Consider the following 16,979-nt stretch of genomic DNA (forward strand, 5'->3'; position numbering starts at 1 on the left):
CTTTCCAACACACACTGGGAGACAAATTCACCTTTCAGCAGGACAATAACCTGAAACACAATACCAAATATACACTGGAGTTGCTTACCATGACGACATTGAATATTCCTGAGTGGCTTCGTGACAGTTTTGAATTAAAATCAACTTCAAACCTATGGCAAGAGTTGAAAATGGCTGTCTAGTAATGATCAACAACCAACTTGACAGAGCTTGAAGAATTTTGAAAAGAATAATGTGCAAATATTGTACAATCCAGGTGTGGAAAGCTCATAGGGACTTACCAAGAAAGACTCGCAGCTGTAATCTGCCGAAGGTGATTATAACATGAATTTACTCAGGGGTGTGAATACATATGTAAATTAGATATTTCTGTACAAACATTTCTAAAAATAGGTTTTCACTTTGTCATTATGGGATATTGTATATAGATGGGTGATTTTAGTTCATATTTAATCCATTTTTAATTCAGGCTAACAAAATGTGTAATAAATCAAGGGGTATGAATAGATTCTGATGGCACTTCAATAGACAATCTTTGTTAGAACTCAAGATTCTATGCATCACGGCATTACTAATATCACTAGTATCACACTGACTTATAAAACATTCCATGTTCTTGTCAAGGCACTAAGTAAAAATTGGCAGGTGAAAACAGCTGGTAAAGAAATACATTGTAAAAATACAACCAACTATTCTACTTCTGTTCCATTCCTAATTCCCTCAGTTCATTTGGTATGTCTGTCTGTCTAACAGAAGATGTGATCTCACATCATAGCAATGGGGAGATTTGGCAAATACTGTACCACTAAAAACAAAGTGCGTCTTCAAAATATACATCTTCCATTATTTACACTGGGAGAATATTCATCAAACCAGTGGAACATGACATGATTGATGGAGGTGCAGGAGTCTTGCTGCTTCTCGGAGCCTTTGAGAACCAGGGTTGCATCAGTACAGCATAAAAACATTGAAAAAATATAATCCCAAACCCATTTGAAATCATTCCTCTGAGCAGTAGCTAGCCCCATGCAGGCCCTCAGTGGGTGTTGGAGGCTGGTTGAGGTTGGCTAGCTCTGGTCATCATGGGGGGACTCGTCCTCAATCAGACTCAATGTTCCATATTCCTTATTTTTTGTCTTGTCCTGTCAGACCCCCAAACTGTCTACCCGCTGTCCCTCCCCCATGTCCCCTCATCATCAAACCCCTGTGTTCTTGCGAATCCAGTCTCTCAGCTTGGTGACGCGCAAGTAGACGCCGGGCTTGTTCCGACGAGCGCAGCCCTCGCCCCAGCTCACGATGCCTGCCTGGAACCACATCCCACTTTCCTCGAAGCACACCAGAGGTCCCCCCGAGTCTCCCTAGTGATGAGAGAAACAGAGGACAGAGACATTACATTGGGCACAAAGGAAACGTGTTTAGGAGTGTTTTAAGATGCAGGTGTATGACATATGTTTCTGTTTATAATTGCATGTGTTTGTATTGTGTGTGTGTGTGTGTAGTATGATAATGTAGCCTGCCATGCGTATCCCTCCCACCTGACAGGCGTCGACTCCTCCGGACAGGAAGCCGGAGCAGAGCATCCTTGATGTGACCTGACCCTCGGTGACCACGTTACACACCGTGTCGTTAATGATCTTCACCTCTGCCTTCTGCAGCAGCCGTGATATGGAACCTGACCGCCACGAGAAAGAGAGGACACGTGGTTATAACTAGCAGAAGACAACCTTTATGTGCACTAGCTACTGCCTACAACCCTGGTGCTAATGAGTTGGCTTTGGGTTGGCTAATGGACAGTTAAGAGATCCCTCAAGAGAAAGAGAGAGGGAGGAGGTCTGATATGAAATATGGATGTGGAGGAAGGTGTAATGGAAGAGGGATGATAGGAAAAAGATGTGGGAGAGATGAAGGGAACAAGAGGAGTGACATGATGAGAGAGATGAGGAAAATATTAGGATGAAAGATGAGGGAGAAGGAATGGGAAAGGGGTGACAGAAGACGTCATGAGAGATGAAGGGAGACAGAGCGGGATGTCACGAACGGGAGAGATGAGGGTTGAGAATGAAAATGGGGAGGAGGTGAGGGAAGACGGACGTCAGGAGAGAGGGATGAAGGAAAGAGAAGAATGCCATGGCGATGAATGGAAAGACGCCATGATGGGAGACAGATGAGAGAGGGATGAAGAGGGAGAGATGGAGAGAGCGCGAGGAATGTCAAGATGAGGGAATAGCAGCATGCCAAAATGAAAGAGATGTAAAAGATGTGTGTGTGTGTATATATATATATATCTCATAGAGGAGTTATATAAACACACCTGACTGAGTCAAATACTATGCCAAATGGTTAGTATGTGTGGTGCGCTGATTCAGCACTTTCTTGGACTATTCCACCGTCTCTTGGCTCCATACCTTTCAAACGAAATCAAGTGCAGCTCGAGCATATGGAAATACTTGACCTAATGCACAGTATTTGACCCAAGTCTGCCATATGGAGAACAGTAGTGCTGGTCTAAATGAGAACCTTAATACTAAATCAAGCACAGCTCAACATGTATGACCTAGGGATGGGCATGAGTAATTGAGTACCGAGTACTCGAATGGATGTCAAAAATCAATCTGTAACCAGAGATTGGCGGTAGTGTGCATCTCTCTCCATGTACACTCTCCCGCCAATTCGTGCTCAATCATTGTTTTCATGGTGTGAATTGTTTGTGAAAGTTTATGAATTCCACGCTATATCTCAAAAGTATCACCAGCAGTAAATGTAGGCTACCGTTAATCATTGCAATTCCCCCATTAATCTAGAATGTTTGGTTACGGTCATTTCTGTTAATTCAATGTATTAATCAGGCATACCATTCTCATTCTTGTAGTGGAGACGTTGTTTTGAGAGCTCAAACTATGCGGTGATGATGAAGTTGTGGTTTATTAATCATATTTACCAGTTTTATGTCAACATGTCTGGTTTCTCAATCTTGTCAGTATTGCTTGAGTGCGCACAGATGTGGACGACCTAGGCCGAAGGCCGGGATAGGTGGTCGAGTTTAAACCCTTTCACCTGCGTTTTATGTTGGAAGTCGTGTTTTTTTCTTCAATAGAGTGATCAGGGTTGCGCAACTAAATCCTTCACAGAAAATACATAAGCGCAACACATTCATCAGGAAATAGCTTCATTTTCATCAGATGACATCCGAAGTGCAACGCTATTTGGCTAGCAGCCACACAATTAAATGAGCTTCCAATGAGTAAGGTCATTTTTTGCAAAAGTGATGCATTGCCATCATATATATTTCTGGTGTTGTTTACCAGCTCCATTTCTTAATGTAATGTTTTATTTGAAGTTAATCTTGCATTTTACCAGAGAAAAGGAAGCTACTGAGAAAAGTAGCTACAAATCAGTCAGAGTGCTGTCTGCTGATAGAATGCCAGTTGGTGAATTCTCAGAGTGAAGAAGCGCAGCTGAAGTAGTCTGATGCCGAGCAGAAATTACTATAAGAATAATTTTAGACCTGCGTTTAGGAAACGCAGTTAGATTATTTCCTGATGCGTTTTATCTTTTGCCACTGCTAGGCGAAGCCAGAGCCGAGCAGGTAATACAGCTCATTATGGTGTCAATGAATGATTCTAAAATGGCACTTGGTTTTTTATTGACTGAATATACTAGGCTATATAGAACATGTTATCTGTGAAGGTTATGATAAATTAGGCATTTTTGCACGCTGTTGGCATATAGATAAACGTGCACATATTTTCCTCTAGTGTGTTCTAATATACTTTTTTTTACTTGAGTACTCTAGTACAAAAAAAAGAATAATGAGAGTACTCTAACAGTAAAAACATTTCAAATGACCATCCCTAGTATGACCCAGTTCCGTAGCATAAAATAGAAGTAAATGTATGTTAACTTTGAACCCATGCACTAAATCAATTGCAACATCAGCATTTGAAATTATTCAACATATGTATTGTATATGACCTAGGTCAATAAGAACAACAGTGTAACTATATGACCACCCACCTCCTTCGCGGAGCGTGCCCCAGCCTGTAACCCAACAGGACATGCCAGCAGGGAAGAGGTGGGAGCGTGCGGGTAGGCAGATGGGGTGGATGGTGTTGGTGAACTCCAGCGGCTGGCTCAGCTCCAGCAGGGCGATGTCGTAGTCATAGGTCATCGGGTTGTAGTCTGGGTGGGTGATAATGGTCTTCACCGAGCTTCTCTGAACAGTATCCTGCTTATACTGGTCCTGCATGCCACTGTACGTCTGCCAGTTGGAGGCCACGTGGTTTCTAGAGGCAGAGAGAGAGAGAGAGAGAGAGAGAGAGAGAGAGGCAGAGAGAGAGGCAGAGAGAGAGGCAGAGAGAGAGGCAGAGAGAGAGAGAGAGGCAGAGAGAGAGAGAGAGGCAGAGAGAGAGAGAGAGGCAGAGAGAGAGAGAGAGGCAGAGAGAGAGAGAGAGGCAGAGAGGCAGAGAGGCAGAGAGAGAGGCAGAGAGGCAGAGAGGCAGAGAGAGAGGCAGAGAGAGAGGCAGAGAGAGAGGCAGAGAGAGAGAGAGAGGCAGAGAGAGAGAGAGGCAGAGAGAGAGAGAGAGGCAGAGAGAGAGAGAGAGGCAGAGAGAGAGAGAGAGGCAGAGAGAGAGAGAGAGGCAGAGAGAGAGAGAGAGGCAGAGAGAGAGAGAGAGAGGCAGAGAGGCAGAGAGAGAGAGAGAGAGGCAGAGAGAGAGAGAGGCAGAGAGAGAGAGAGAGGCAGAGAGAGGCAGAGAGAGAGAGAGAGAGGCAGAGAGAGGCAGAGAGAGAGCGAGAGGCAGAGAGAGAGGCAGAGAGAGAGCGAGAGAGGCAGAGAGAGAGCGAGAGAGAGCGAGAGGCAGAGAGAGAGCGAGAGGCAGAGAGAGAGCGAGAGGCAGAGAGAGAGCGAGAGGCAGAGAGAGAGCGAGAGGCAGAGAGAGAGCGAGAGGCAGAGAGAGAGCGAGAGGCAGAGAGAGAGCGAGAGGCAGAGAGAGAGCGAGAGGCAGAGAGAGAGCGAGAGGCAGAGAGAGAGCGAGAGGCAGAGAGAGAGAGAGAGGCAGAGAGAGAGAGAGAGGCAGAGAGAGAGAGAGAGAGAGAGGCAGAGAGGCAGAGAGAGAGAGAGAGAGAGAGGGAGAGAGAGGCAGAGAGAGAGAGAGAGGCAGAGAGAGAGAGAGAGAGAGAGGCAGAGAGAGAGAGAGAGAGAGGCAGAGAGAGAGAGAGAGAGAGAGGCAGAGAGAGAGAGAGAGAGAGAGGCAGAGAGAGAGAGAGAGAGAGAGGCAGAGAGAGAGAGAGAGGCAGAGAGAGAGGCAGAGAGAGAGAGAGAGGCAGAGAGAGAGAGAGAGGCAGAGAGAGAGAGAGAGAGGCAGAGAGAGAGAGAGGCAGAGAGAGAGAGAGAGAGGCAGAGAGAGGCAGAGAGAGAGCGAGAGAGGCAGAGAGAGCGAGAGGCAGAGAGAGAGAGAGAGGCAGAGAGAGAGAGAGAGAGAGCAGAGAGAGAGAGAGAGAGAGAGGCAGAGAGAGAGAGAGAGAGAGCAGAGAGGCAGAGAGAGAGGCAGAGAGAGAGAGAGAGGCAGAGAGGCAGAGAGGCAGAGAGGCAGAGAGAGAGAGGCAGAGAGAGAGAGAGAGAGGCAGAGAGAGAGAGAGAGAGGCAGAGAGAGAGAGAGAGAGAGAGAGGCAGAGAGAGAGAGAGAGAGAGAGGCAGAGAGAGAGAGAGAGAGAGAGGCAGAGAGAGAGAGAGAGAGAGGCAGAGAGAGAGAGAGAGAGGCAGAGAGAGAGAGAGAGAGAGAGAGAGAGAGAGAGGCAGAGAGAGAGAGAGAGAGAGAGAGAGAGGCAGAGAGAGAGAGAGAGAGAGAGAGAGAGAGAGGCAGAGAGAGAGAGAGAGAGAGAGAGAGAGAGAGAGGCAGAGAGAGGCAGAGAGAGAGAGAGAGGCAGAGAGAGGCAGAGAGAGAGAGAGAGAGGCAGAGAGAGAGAGAGGCAGAGAGAGGCAGAGAGAGAGAGAGAGAGGCAGAGAGAGAGAGAGAGAGAGAGAGAGAGAGAGAGAGAGGCAGAGAGAGAGAGAGAGAGAGGCAGAGAGAGAGAGGCAGAGAGAGAGAGAGAGAGAGGCAGAGAGAGAGAGAGAGAGAGGCAGAGAGAGAGAGAGAGAGAGAGAGGCAGAGAGAGAGAGAGAGAGAGAGAGAGGCAGAGAGAGAGAGAGAGAGAGAGAGGCAGAGAGAGAGAGAGAGAGAGAGAGGCAGAGAGAGAGAGAGAGAGAGGCAGAGAGAGAGAGAGAGAGAGGCAGAGAGAGAGAGAGAGAGAGAGGCAGAGAGAGAGAGAGAGAGGCAGAGAGAGAGAGAGAGGCAGAGAGAGAGAGAGGCAGAGAGAGAGAGAGGCAGAGAGAGAGAGAGGCAGAGAGAGAGGCAGAGACAGAGAGAGAGAGAGGCAGAGAGAGAGGCAGAGAGAGAGGCAGAGAGAGAGGCAGAGAGAGAGGCAGAGAACGGATGTTAACATTATTCAGTTATTCTGCTGGCCTCTCTGCCTTTGAAATTTGACTTGAAAGTGTTTTTTTTACAAAGTACAGGAGTGGAAAGAATTGATTGTGGGCATGTTAACCAGCCTACAGGGCCAAGGCCTGGCAGTCTTATCTGAAAGGGGCCAGTGTGGGGGCAGGCTTTTCCTCCGGCCAAAGCAGCAACACACCTGATTCAAATAATGAACTAATTAGTCTTTAATAAAGACTCAATTGATTGAATCGGCCATGTAAGATAGAGTCTAAGATTGCCTACTGCTGCTGTAGGATATGAGCTTGAGCTACTCCTATAGAGCCTCTCCACAGCATAAGAGAATGCTGTCTGTAAACAGAAAGGAAGCCGTTTCTCTTCCAAGCTGACTGTGTGATTGTGAGAGGAACCAATGCTAGCAGCAGAGCTCTGTAAATCTCTGTACTGTTCATGAAACTGCCGCAGTGCACAGCTACATCATCCCCTACAGTGGCTGGCTCTAAATGGAAAAGACCACATCCATCCCAACACAGCAGTGCTGGATCACATTCTAGTGCAGGGCTAGTGCTCCACCTACTGGCAGCCCAGCTAATTACACAGTATATACACACTATAAAGCTGCTTTGATGTAAATGTGGCCCTGAAGCATCTCTTCTAAACAGTATAATCAAGGGGTAATTTCTCAGTCCTTGTGCTGTGGATCAAAACTCCTGTGTTGTTTAAAGCACTGTTTACCCATCATACTCATCTCTCTTAGGGCTCTGTTCAATCCGCATCGAGGAAATTCAGCTTTACAGCGTGATTGAAATGTAAAGGCAATGTTCCCACTTTAGTGGAGAACGCATTCATGGTAAACACTGCACATGTTGGCGCAAAACGTTTACATTTCTATTGTGGAACCTGGAACTTTTCAGCTTTACAGATTGAAGAGCCCTTAGAACAGGATCCCTAAAACGATGTCCTCTGGAATAATGAATAATAATAATAATAATAATAATGAGAATGGGGCGCCAACAAACTAAGTTAACTCAGTGAAGTAGATGAAAGACTACCATAAACTACCCCGGGCATGGGAAAGGTCAAAAAAAGATGTTTGAAAGCAGAGTAGAGGGAGGTGGGAGATATCAGTGGCTTCAGAAGCAGAGACGGGACGATCTGTCTGTGAATCAGAAACCAGAAGAGGTGTGAGGGGTGCCATGTACACATGCAGGGCTGGAGATCTTGAAAGAAGAAGTCAAGGAGAGAAGCTTCAGTAGAGTAAAGAAGCCATAAACTACCCACAGGCATGACAGGATAGACAGACCCAAAAAAGAGGCATAGAGAACAAAAGCGAAGCAGAGGGAAGACATTTGAAACAATAGAAAGGACAACCAGCAGAGAGGCAGGAGGAGCAGAGAGGAAGGAAGGAGGAGCAGAGAGGAAGGAAGGAGGAGCAGAGAGGAAGGCAGGAGGAGCAGAGAGGAAGGAAGGAGGAGCAGAGAGGAAAGAAGGAGGAGTAGTGTTGTGTATGTGGAACTCACTCAGGGCTGATGGTCTTGAAGCAGTGGGCTGCAGACAGGAGCCAGCGGTTGGAGATGATTGATGCGCCACACACATGCCCACGGGTCTGGAAGTGCAGGCTCACCTGCCAGGGCCACTCCCCCAGCTGCGCATTCTCCCCGCCCACAATACGGTTAAGCTTGTATGGCCGGATGCCACAGTCTGTTGGAAGGTATGGCGGAGAGGAAGAGTGAGATGAGCGTTAATGAACAGAGAGAAGAGAAGGAGAAAATAACTTCAACTTGACACCGCAGCCTTGGCGCTGAACCGCGCAGCTCGTTGAAATTATAATAAGGTACCGACATTAGCTTATCAAAAAAACACTGCCAGACCCCGAGGCTTGTAGGAAAGGAAAAACACAAAAATATTCACACAGACGTCAATAGTTCTCCAAAGAAGAATCAAATAAAAGTGCTGGATGGAGGCCCTCCAGCTTGTTTGGGGCTCTGTAGACAAGCAGCCAGTCATACGTATCCCAGCCCCACTACTCTGCTGTCCTGTAGCTCACTGTTAGGAGTGACAATGATGAATTTACAACTGGTTTCATGTGCTAGTCAAGGTTTTTGCATCAAACAGGAGTTCTAAAACTACATGCCAACTCATGGATGTTTTTACAAAGACAGAGAGAGATGCCCAGAGAGTAGGAAGCGAGTGAAGACGTAAGTGAGAGGACGAATGAAAGAGCTTGCTGCTGGGTTGTCTTGTCTTACCGCAGCCCTCCTCGTCTGATTCGTCGGTGCAGTCTTTGACCCGGTCACACTCAGCGTTCACCTTGTTCACACACGCCTCATTCTTACACTTAAAGCTGAAGTCAGAGCAGATACCAGGAGCTGCACAGAGAGAGAGTTGGATAAAAAATAAAAGTCAAAAATAAAAGTCAAAACCCATCAAGAGATCATAAGAAAACACATTTCTGATATTAAAAAAACAAACCCATTTTTCATAAACCTATTTCAGTGTTAGGCCAGGTTTGATGAAAAAGACACTCCAAATCAGTCAGGCATTAGAATGCAGTGCACCATACACAGTGATGGTGCTGTGGTTTACATTGATTGGCTGTATTGATTGAGACGGTCTAGTCTAACATCCCACTTTATCCACAAAACTGAGATTGAAAAGGAGTGACAGGGTTTTCATGTGAGGAGGTGTGTGCAGTAGAATAAACATAGCTCATGTATGTCAAAAGAGAGGTGTGTTCTGTCATGTAAGGAGTGAGTCTGGTGTGTGTTGACTTACAGACGGTACAGGAAGCCTCGTCACTCCCGTCTACACAGTCCATCTTAGTGTCACACACCACATCCTGAGGCAAACAGGTCCCGTCGCCACACCTCCACTCATTCTTAGCACAGCCTGGGAAGGGGGGAGGAGAGAGGAAGAGACATTTTTACTGATGTGGCCAGACTGGATGCTTGTTCTCCCTCCATCTCTCCCCTGCTCTGTGCTTTAAATGGCTGAATGCATTATACATGATTAAGAGTCTAGACGGAGGCTGAGCAAATTGGGCAAGGCTTCCAACAAGCCACATTACTGATAAAGTAATGACCACACACAGCCGAGCTAGGAGCCAGTGTCCACCGATTAGCGCCTTTAATGTTAGCACAATTAGCATGGCATTAGCGGCCCGTTTAGCCCGCAGACTGGCATTACATAGATAGAGAGGGTCTGGCCGACTAGGCGGCTACTCACTGCAGTGCTTCTCATCACTCTCGTCACCGCAGTCGTTGACACGGTCGCACACCCAGTACTTGGGCTTGCACATCCCGTTGTCACAGGCAAACTGGTCCTTTTCACATTCTGAAAATAGCAAGAGGAAATGTCCAGTGTGTCAGAGGCTTCTATCACACAGACATGCACACACACAGGAATGTGAGGGGAGTGGGAAGTATGTGAAGGGAGGGTAAGGGGTGGCGAGGGAGGGAGGGGTGAAGGGGAAGCGAGGAGAGGGTGAAGGGGAAGCGAGGGAGGGAGGGGTGAAGGGGAACGAGAGGGTGAAGGGGAAGCGAGGGAGGGAGGGGTGAAGGGGAAGCGAGGGAGGGAGGGGTGAAGGGGAAGCGAGGGGAAAAGAGGGAGGGGAGTGAGGTAGGGGTGAGGTGAGGCCAAGCAAGGCCAGAATCTACTTACTGCAGTTAATTTCATCGCTCATGTCCCCACAGTCGTTCCAGCCATCACAATGCAGCTCCTTCTTGATACAGAACCCAGAGCCACAGGCAAACTGGTTGGGGCAAGCTGCACACAGTAACAGAATGGAGGGAATGAGGAAAGAAAGAGGGAGAGAGGGAGATGGGGGGAAGAGGCGCATGAGAGTGAGCGATGAGAGAGAGAAAGATGGAGAGAGAGCGAGTGACCGAAGGAGTGTGAGGGAATGACAGTGTATATCCGGCCCATCCGTCTTGTTGCAATCTGCTTCGTCCCTATTGATCAAAGCAATTAGAAATCCATTATGGCCCAAACTCTGAAAGAGCAGCAACTACAGAGGTTAGAGGGGACGAGGGGAGTGGAGGGGACTGAGACAGAGACTAGAAGTGCTCCTGACTGATAAAACAGACAATAAACACACTCATGGTGATTGGTGGACCTGTGATGTCAGAGCTGCAGTCTGTAAACCTCCATCATTGAACCGTCTCTGGCTGAGTGTCAGTCAGCGTGCCACTTGGTTTGGGGCACTAGTTCAGTTGTTATAGTGACGATTACTCTGTCATATAGCAACTTTCACTTGAATAGCACCACCACTCCCATATCAGTTGCCATGGAGATTAAGAGGGGTTTGAAAACAGTACCATAAAATGGTAGCACCTTCATAGGACGTTTCATACAATCCAGAGTCATATATAACACCAGAGAGAAACCACTCACGGTTGGAAGGATCGTATGCGTTGTACTGAGCCTGGAAGCCTTTGTCTGTGAAGGACTCGTCAGAGTGGAACATCACAACCAGAGAGCTGGTGGTACTGGTAAGGGCCAGAGAAGACAGCTCCCCACAGTACCTGACACAAAGCACACAAAGTTTATTTGAGTGGAAATACTGACATTGTATGTCAATGGAATGTGATGGTTTAAAGCAGAGGACAGTTCCTTTATCCTGTGATAATCAATAAAGTCATATTGTTCTATAGAGCTCCAGTAAGTAGAGGACAATTCTTACTTGGTGCCCATGACCTCTATGTAGTCTTTGTGACACACCCTGACGTCCACTCTCGGCTCCTTCATACGGAACATGGTGAACTTGACACGTACCTGCTTCCCTGCAGGGACCTGAGAGACAGGGTTGTGTTCATGTGAGTCTTAAGAGTTGGAAAATGCCACCCCTTTTCCCCTCTGCCCTGCTCCTTAGAGGTACGCACTTGTTCCTTCCTCCTCATAGATTCTAAATAAATGGTGTAGGAAATATAGTGGTCCCTCAAGCCTGCTTACACCAATTCAATGATTTGAAATCCACAAGGGGAACGGGACCAAGTGGGAGGTGTAGGGAATTGGAACTCAAGCTACAGTAACTGTGGGAGAACACCTAACCCACCTCCTCCCCCCAGACACAAAACCTTAAGGGCTGCTGCTACAATAGGACAGATGAAGATGGAAGAGGTACTGAACAGCCTGGCTGACATTCTGCAGCCTCAGCATTCCCCTCGTACAGAGCTATGGATGGTGCAGGAAAGAGGGGACTGGAGAGAAGGACCAGAGAGCGAGGGGGTAAATAGAGAGGTAGCAGAGAGAGGGGGTAACAGAAGGGGCTATGATGCAGGATCACCAACCTCGATGGTCCACTTGCAGTCCAGGGCTGGGGGATAGAAGCTGGGGTAATGGGGAGAGTTGAAGTTCCCCTGAGCATCACTCAGGACTCCTCCACAACTTTTGGCTAAAAAGGCAAAAGTGGGGTCATTAGAGTGTTCATCATGTAGTGAAATATGGATTGTTTGACTGGCATTGTCGTTGTACATCTTGGTAAGGGGATGACTGTGTGATGTTGGCTTACATGTTGTTAGGGGGATGATTGAGTACTCTGCACTGAAGCCGGGCCTCTGGACAGCGCTGTCGGTGATGAGGTTGATGAGCATGATGTTACTGGACGACACCACCTCCAGGGGATTGCTGGGAGGCCTCTGACCACACTTGCTATAGGAGGAGATTCATATAGGAAATGGAGAGGTCAACCAATGACAGGGCTGGGCAACACTGATCAAGGTGTGGGACTTCAATTCATTCACTGACAGAATGTGGTGCAGGCATGAAAGGCATAAACCATTAGTATACCATCTACACTGTTAGAGTGACATAGTACACTTTTAATAAAACACATGAATCAGAAACCTAAAGAAGCCCATTAAATACATTTGAAATGTCTAAATAACCGATGAGCACCCCGCACATCAAAAGCATTAAATCAACTATTCAAGGGAAGAAAAATAGCCCTGCCCGCTCAGACACACACGGCATTTCAAAGTCAAACAGGTATTTTAGCGAAACGCTCCTGCAGTGTGGGCCGGCAGCCGGAGCCACAGAAGTGTGAATGACGCTGCAAGAGCAGCACTACATCTACCTGCAGCAGGGTAATGCCATTAGAAACTATTGTATTAAGGATCTCATCAACCTGGTGTCACCTTGGATAAAGCTGATTGGCTGAGCAGCAGAAAAAAATCTTATGCAGCGCTTGGCTACTCGCATTTGTTTGGTGAAGGGTTTGGAACTTGAAACTGCCTGCAGTGTAGCCCCCACTGATTTGCACTCGGGTTGCCACAGTGGGGGAGAGAGAGCGAGAGAGACAGACGCCCACAGACAACCAACTGCAGTAACACACAGCAGCATGGCTGCTGGGTGGCACCCCTGGTAGATTGGAAAAGAGAGGTCCTTCTGAGCCAACTCAATCTCACTGAAGGTCCCCAATGTTAACAATGAAAGACAACGTGCTGGGCCAAATGCACCAGGATCCCAACAAGCGACTAAAATCACCAATGATGTGACGGGAATGAAGTCCACAGCATTCGCTACACTTCAAAACGACCGTTTTCTCCCATGTTTTTCTATTCCCACTGGGGACCTTAGCCAAATACAAAGTGATGTTCCGGTCCCTCTTGGGAATTCTGGAAAACTACATGAGACACTTTTACTTTCTTTCCTCATTAAGTAAGCATATGTTGGTACTGGTAGTATGCATGTCTTGGTTGGACCCTACATTAATAAAAAGGTTGTAAACAAGTGGGATACACTGAGTTTACAAAATATTATGAACACTGTCCTAATATTGAGTTGTACCGCCCACTTTTGCCCACAGATGTTGGCCCATGTTGACTGGATGTTCTCTGGGTGGTCGGCCATTCTTGATACACACAAGAAACTGTTGAACGTGAAAAACCCAGCAGTGTTGCCGTTCTTGACACAGTCAAACCCGGTGCGCCTGGCACCAACTACCATACCCCGTTCAAAGGCACTTAAATCTTTTGTCTTGTCCATTCACCCTCTGAATGGCACACACACAATCCATATTTCACTTGGCTTAAAAATCATTCTTTAACCTGTCTATGTATCTTGGTAGGATGAAGAATATATTTATTGTGCTGAAAGAAAGCAAGTTTGAAGTTTACTTCCTGCTTCCTTTTCCCCCACTGTTAACATAACCTTATCGATTGGAAACAAACCCGCATTCTCACAGCACAACAACCTATCAATTACACTTAGCCTAGACACCAGGTAACCACCTTCGATTGAACAAAGCCAATATGTCTCACACAAATGTGCAATCTTACAATTGGAATTCACTTGTCTGTGTATCACTGCTGATATTAAGATGGAGTTTGTCACGGATTTCCTTGGGCTGTGGAGAATAGTGGCATTATGACAAACACTGGCATGATTCAGCCTCTCTCATCACCATCCCTGTACAAGAGTCTTTGGGTCCATGAAATGCACTAATAAAAAAAATCTATGCATTATTCATATTATTTATTTATCATCATCATCATCATCATCATCATCATCACAGTAGTGGTTGTGAGAGCACTCACTGAGTGATGGCCTGGGACTCATCCGGGCTGAGGGAGTCGTAGATGGACACAAAGTCATCAGAGCAGTCGTCCTCTATGTGGAAGTGGGTGAAGCGGACTGAGATGGCGTTCTGTTCCGGGGCTCTGATCTGCCACTGGCAGCGGGACTGGGCCGGGTACTGATCTGGAAAGCCTGGAGACTGGAAGCTCTGAACTGAAGTGTTAGCCTCCAACCGGAAGAAACACTCGTAATCTGACGGGCAGGAAATGAAGAGCATAACAGATTACATTAGTAGATGTACAGACATACAGGTACAGTAGCCCAACAAGGCTGTGGGTTTTCCCTGGTCAGCTCACATGCTAAGGAAGTACTTTAGACTCGCTACTCCCAAAAGTGCAAACGCCAAGGCAGATAACATAGTGGAAAAAAGAGCTATGTTGAGCTGTATTGTATATGCATCAATCAAAATGTCATATCATGGTGTGGAAAAATGTACACATCTTATACCATATCTACTACACTGTTCATCATCCAGTGTCATCTGTTGATGCAATGTCAACTATCAACTCTTATCTGAAATTAAATGTAACATGCGCAAAATCGTTTGAGGATTACGCATCAACACAGAGGGTAAAAAAAGACGAGTGAAATAGGCCAACATCCATTTTTATTCAGTAGTCCACTCATGTACTATATAGCCAGGGCTCTCAATCTCTTCATGAATGGAGCAGCAGCAGTATTATGTATCAAGCGGGGCAGGCATTCTCACAGACTGGCAGCAGCAGGGTGAACATCTAGCGGGCTGGAAAATTACAGCAGCGTGTGATTGAAACGGGAGACAGTGGGTTTACTCACCGGCTCTGGGGTTCCTGGCCATCCTGGGGTCTGTGCCTGGAGAGTAGGGGGGTGGAATGAGAAGGGGGGCGAGGGAGAGAGAGAAAAGTGGTGGAGGGAGAAGAGAGAAAAGGAGAGATGGAGAAGGAGGAGAGAGAATTGAGGAGGAGAGGGAAAGGGGAAATGAGAGATAAGGAGGGAGGGTTAAGAGAGTGCTACCAAACTGAGAGGCTAATCGAGTTTGATGCACGGGCGTTTAATATTTGGGTTGCACTTTTTCTGTTCCAATTCGCCGTACGCACTGCTGTTGAGAGAGTTGCCGATGGAATGTTTTTTTAACATGCACCCCCCCACCCCCCCACGGAGCCCAGGGATACATCTCTGTCTAACCGACTGACAGCCACATCAAATCATATAAACAGAAATCATTTTAAAGAGAGCAAAACCACTAAGTCATATAGGGTGACCTTTTTGCAATGCAATGTGAAGTAGACAGAAGCTAGAATAATGATAAATGGCTAGAGCCAGGCAGCTAGAGGGCAGCCTAGGGGCCAACTACTGTAACGTCATTAAAAGACCCAAACTACATAAAGTGTCCAATCACTGATACAATACAAACAGAGTGGCGTCCCTTATACCGCCACGTTATCTTATTAGGGCATGTCAGAGACATCTAGCTGGCATAGAACAGCCATTAATGGCTGAAATCAGATCAGATATGAATGCTTATGGAAGATGACAGAGAGGGGGCTTGCTTCAGACAATACATTTCTCTTCATTAAACATGACCCTTTAGTTGAGGGGAGGCCAACCCTGCATCTGGAGAGCTACTGGGTGTGCAGGCTTTTGATCCAACTCTGTTACCCCTCATTCAGCTGATCAAGGTCCTGGTAACCAACTCTGTTACCCCTCATTCAGCTGATCAAGGTCCTGGTAACCAACTCTGTTACCCCTCATTCAGCTGATCAAGGTCCTGGTGAGCAGCCAATTAGTAGAATGATAGATTGTGGATTTGGGTTGATGTGGAAGCTTGCAGGACTCAGGGTAACTCTCCAGGAGGAGGGTTGGTCACTGCTTGCTTAGTTTAAACCCTAAGCCACTAGAGACTACACCCCCTGCCCCAGAGACTACACCCCCTGCCCCAGAGACTACACCCCCTGGTTTGGTCTTGACTGGGTTGTACTAACTACTAACTCACGTGAGGCAGTGACTTGGCTGATGTGGAGGCTCTGGCCGGAGCGTTTGCCCTGCTCCCTGATGCCGTTCCACAGCACCTCCAGGACCCGCTCCTCAGAGAACTCTGGCAGCATCTCCAGGTCCGTTGCCGGGATGTCAAACTGGGTCCAGTAGTAGGCCAGCACCCCCTCACTGGAGAGAGAGAGGGACTTGAAGGAAGGAGTAGAAGACCAAACTATGCTGACTGCGGTCTTCATTGATCACTCACAGTCATGCACTTCAACATTTCTATAGTGCAGGTTTTACCAAACCTCTCCTCAGGTACAGCTGGCATTTTTGAGTTGCTGCAATGGACGTCCCATTGTCCAAATCACACTTATTCAATAAGCATTTTCAAAGATTCATATTATGTAGTAAACAAAGTGATCACATGACTAGCTTTATGGCCAACTGTACATTACCAACATGCAGAAACTCCACATCCCAGAATGCTCTCCTACCTGAAGGCGGTCACCACAGACGTGGTGTAGTACTTGGAGAGGAACTCAACTTGTTTGTAGTTGATCTTAAGCTGGTGAAAAAAGCCAAACATAAAAATGATCATTCACTAGGTTACCTGACAACCCATTTGCTGTTACCATGGCGAACACAGGGAGCCATGACCTCAGAGTTCAGCCGAATCCTCCATATAAGGTTTAATTGATCAAGGTTACCATGATGTTGGGAGTGCTCCAGGTATTGGCCAGTTCGATACCAAGAAAGGTTTGTCTGCGAGTCTGCAATAAGGCAGTGTGTATGCTTGCATTCAAACTGCCTGCATGCCATGAATAACTGGGTTTCCATTGGAGATTACATGGAGGACGAGTGCCTTCAGCTACAGTTATGTGAAAGAAATGTAGAAAGAAACTGGATATCGAATCCTAGCATGTGTTGTTACTAATCATGCTGTCTATTCATAGTGTGTGTGTGTGTGTGTGTGTGTGT

At 46.9% G+C, this 16,979-nt stretch overlaps 1 protein-coding gene across 2 annotated transcripts in view; it reads right to left on the minus strand.

The window, feature by feature from the left end:
* Positions 1-309: 309 nt before the first annotated feature.
* zmp:0000001114 (suppressor of tumorigenicity 14 protein homolog) overlaps positions 310-16,979 on the minus strand; it is a 40,193-nt gene continuing 23,523 nt past the window's right edge. For both annotated transcript variants that reach the window (XM_014201455.2, XM_014201456.2), the window contains exons 4-19: positions 16,496-16,566; positions 16,018-16,187; positions 14,841-14,876; positions 14,006-14,237; positions 11,980-12,119; positions 11,759-11,862; positions 11,152-11,261; positions 10,863-10,993; positions 10,131-10,235; positions 9,696-9,803; positions 9,246-9,359; positions 8,720-8,839; positions 7,991-8,171; positions 4,015-4,283; positions 1,536-1,672; positions 310-1,358 (exon numbers count right to left, since the gene is read on the minus strand). In XM_014201455.2, the coding sequence (XP_014056930.1) occupies positions 1,197-1,358; positions 1,536-1,672; positions 4,015-4,283; positions 7,991-8,171; positions 8,720-8,839; positions 9,246-9,359; positions 9,696-9,803; positions 10,131-10,235; positions 10,863-10,993; positions 11,152-11,261; positions 11,759-11,862; positions 11,980-12,119; positions 14,006-14,237; positions 14,841-14,876; positions 16,018-16,187; positions 16,496-16,566 (2,190 nt within the window). In that variant the 3' untranslated portion in view covers positions 310-1,196. The remainder of the gene's footprint in view (positions 1,359-1,535; positions 1,673-4,014; positions 4,284-7,990; positions 8,172-8,719; positions 8,840-9,245; positions 9,360-9,695; positions 9,804-10,130; positions 10,236-10,862; positions 10,994-11,151; positions 11,262-11,758; positions 11,863-11,979; positions 12,120-14,005; positions 14,238-14,840; positions 14,877-16,017; positions 16,188-16,495; positions 16,567-16,979) is intronic.

Source organism: Salmo salar, chromosome ssa05 (genome assembly GCF_905237065.1).
Source record: "Salmo salar chromosome ssa05, Ssal_v3.1, whole genome shotgun sequence".
Lineage (NCBI taxonomy): Eukaryota > Metazoa > Chordata > Actinopteri > Salmoniformes > Salmonidae > Salmo > Salmo salar.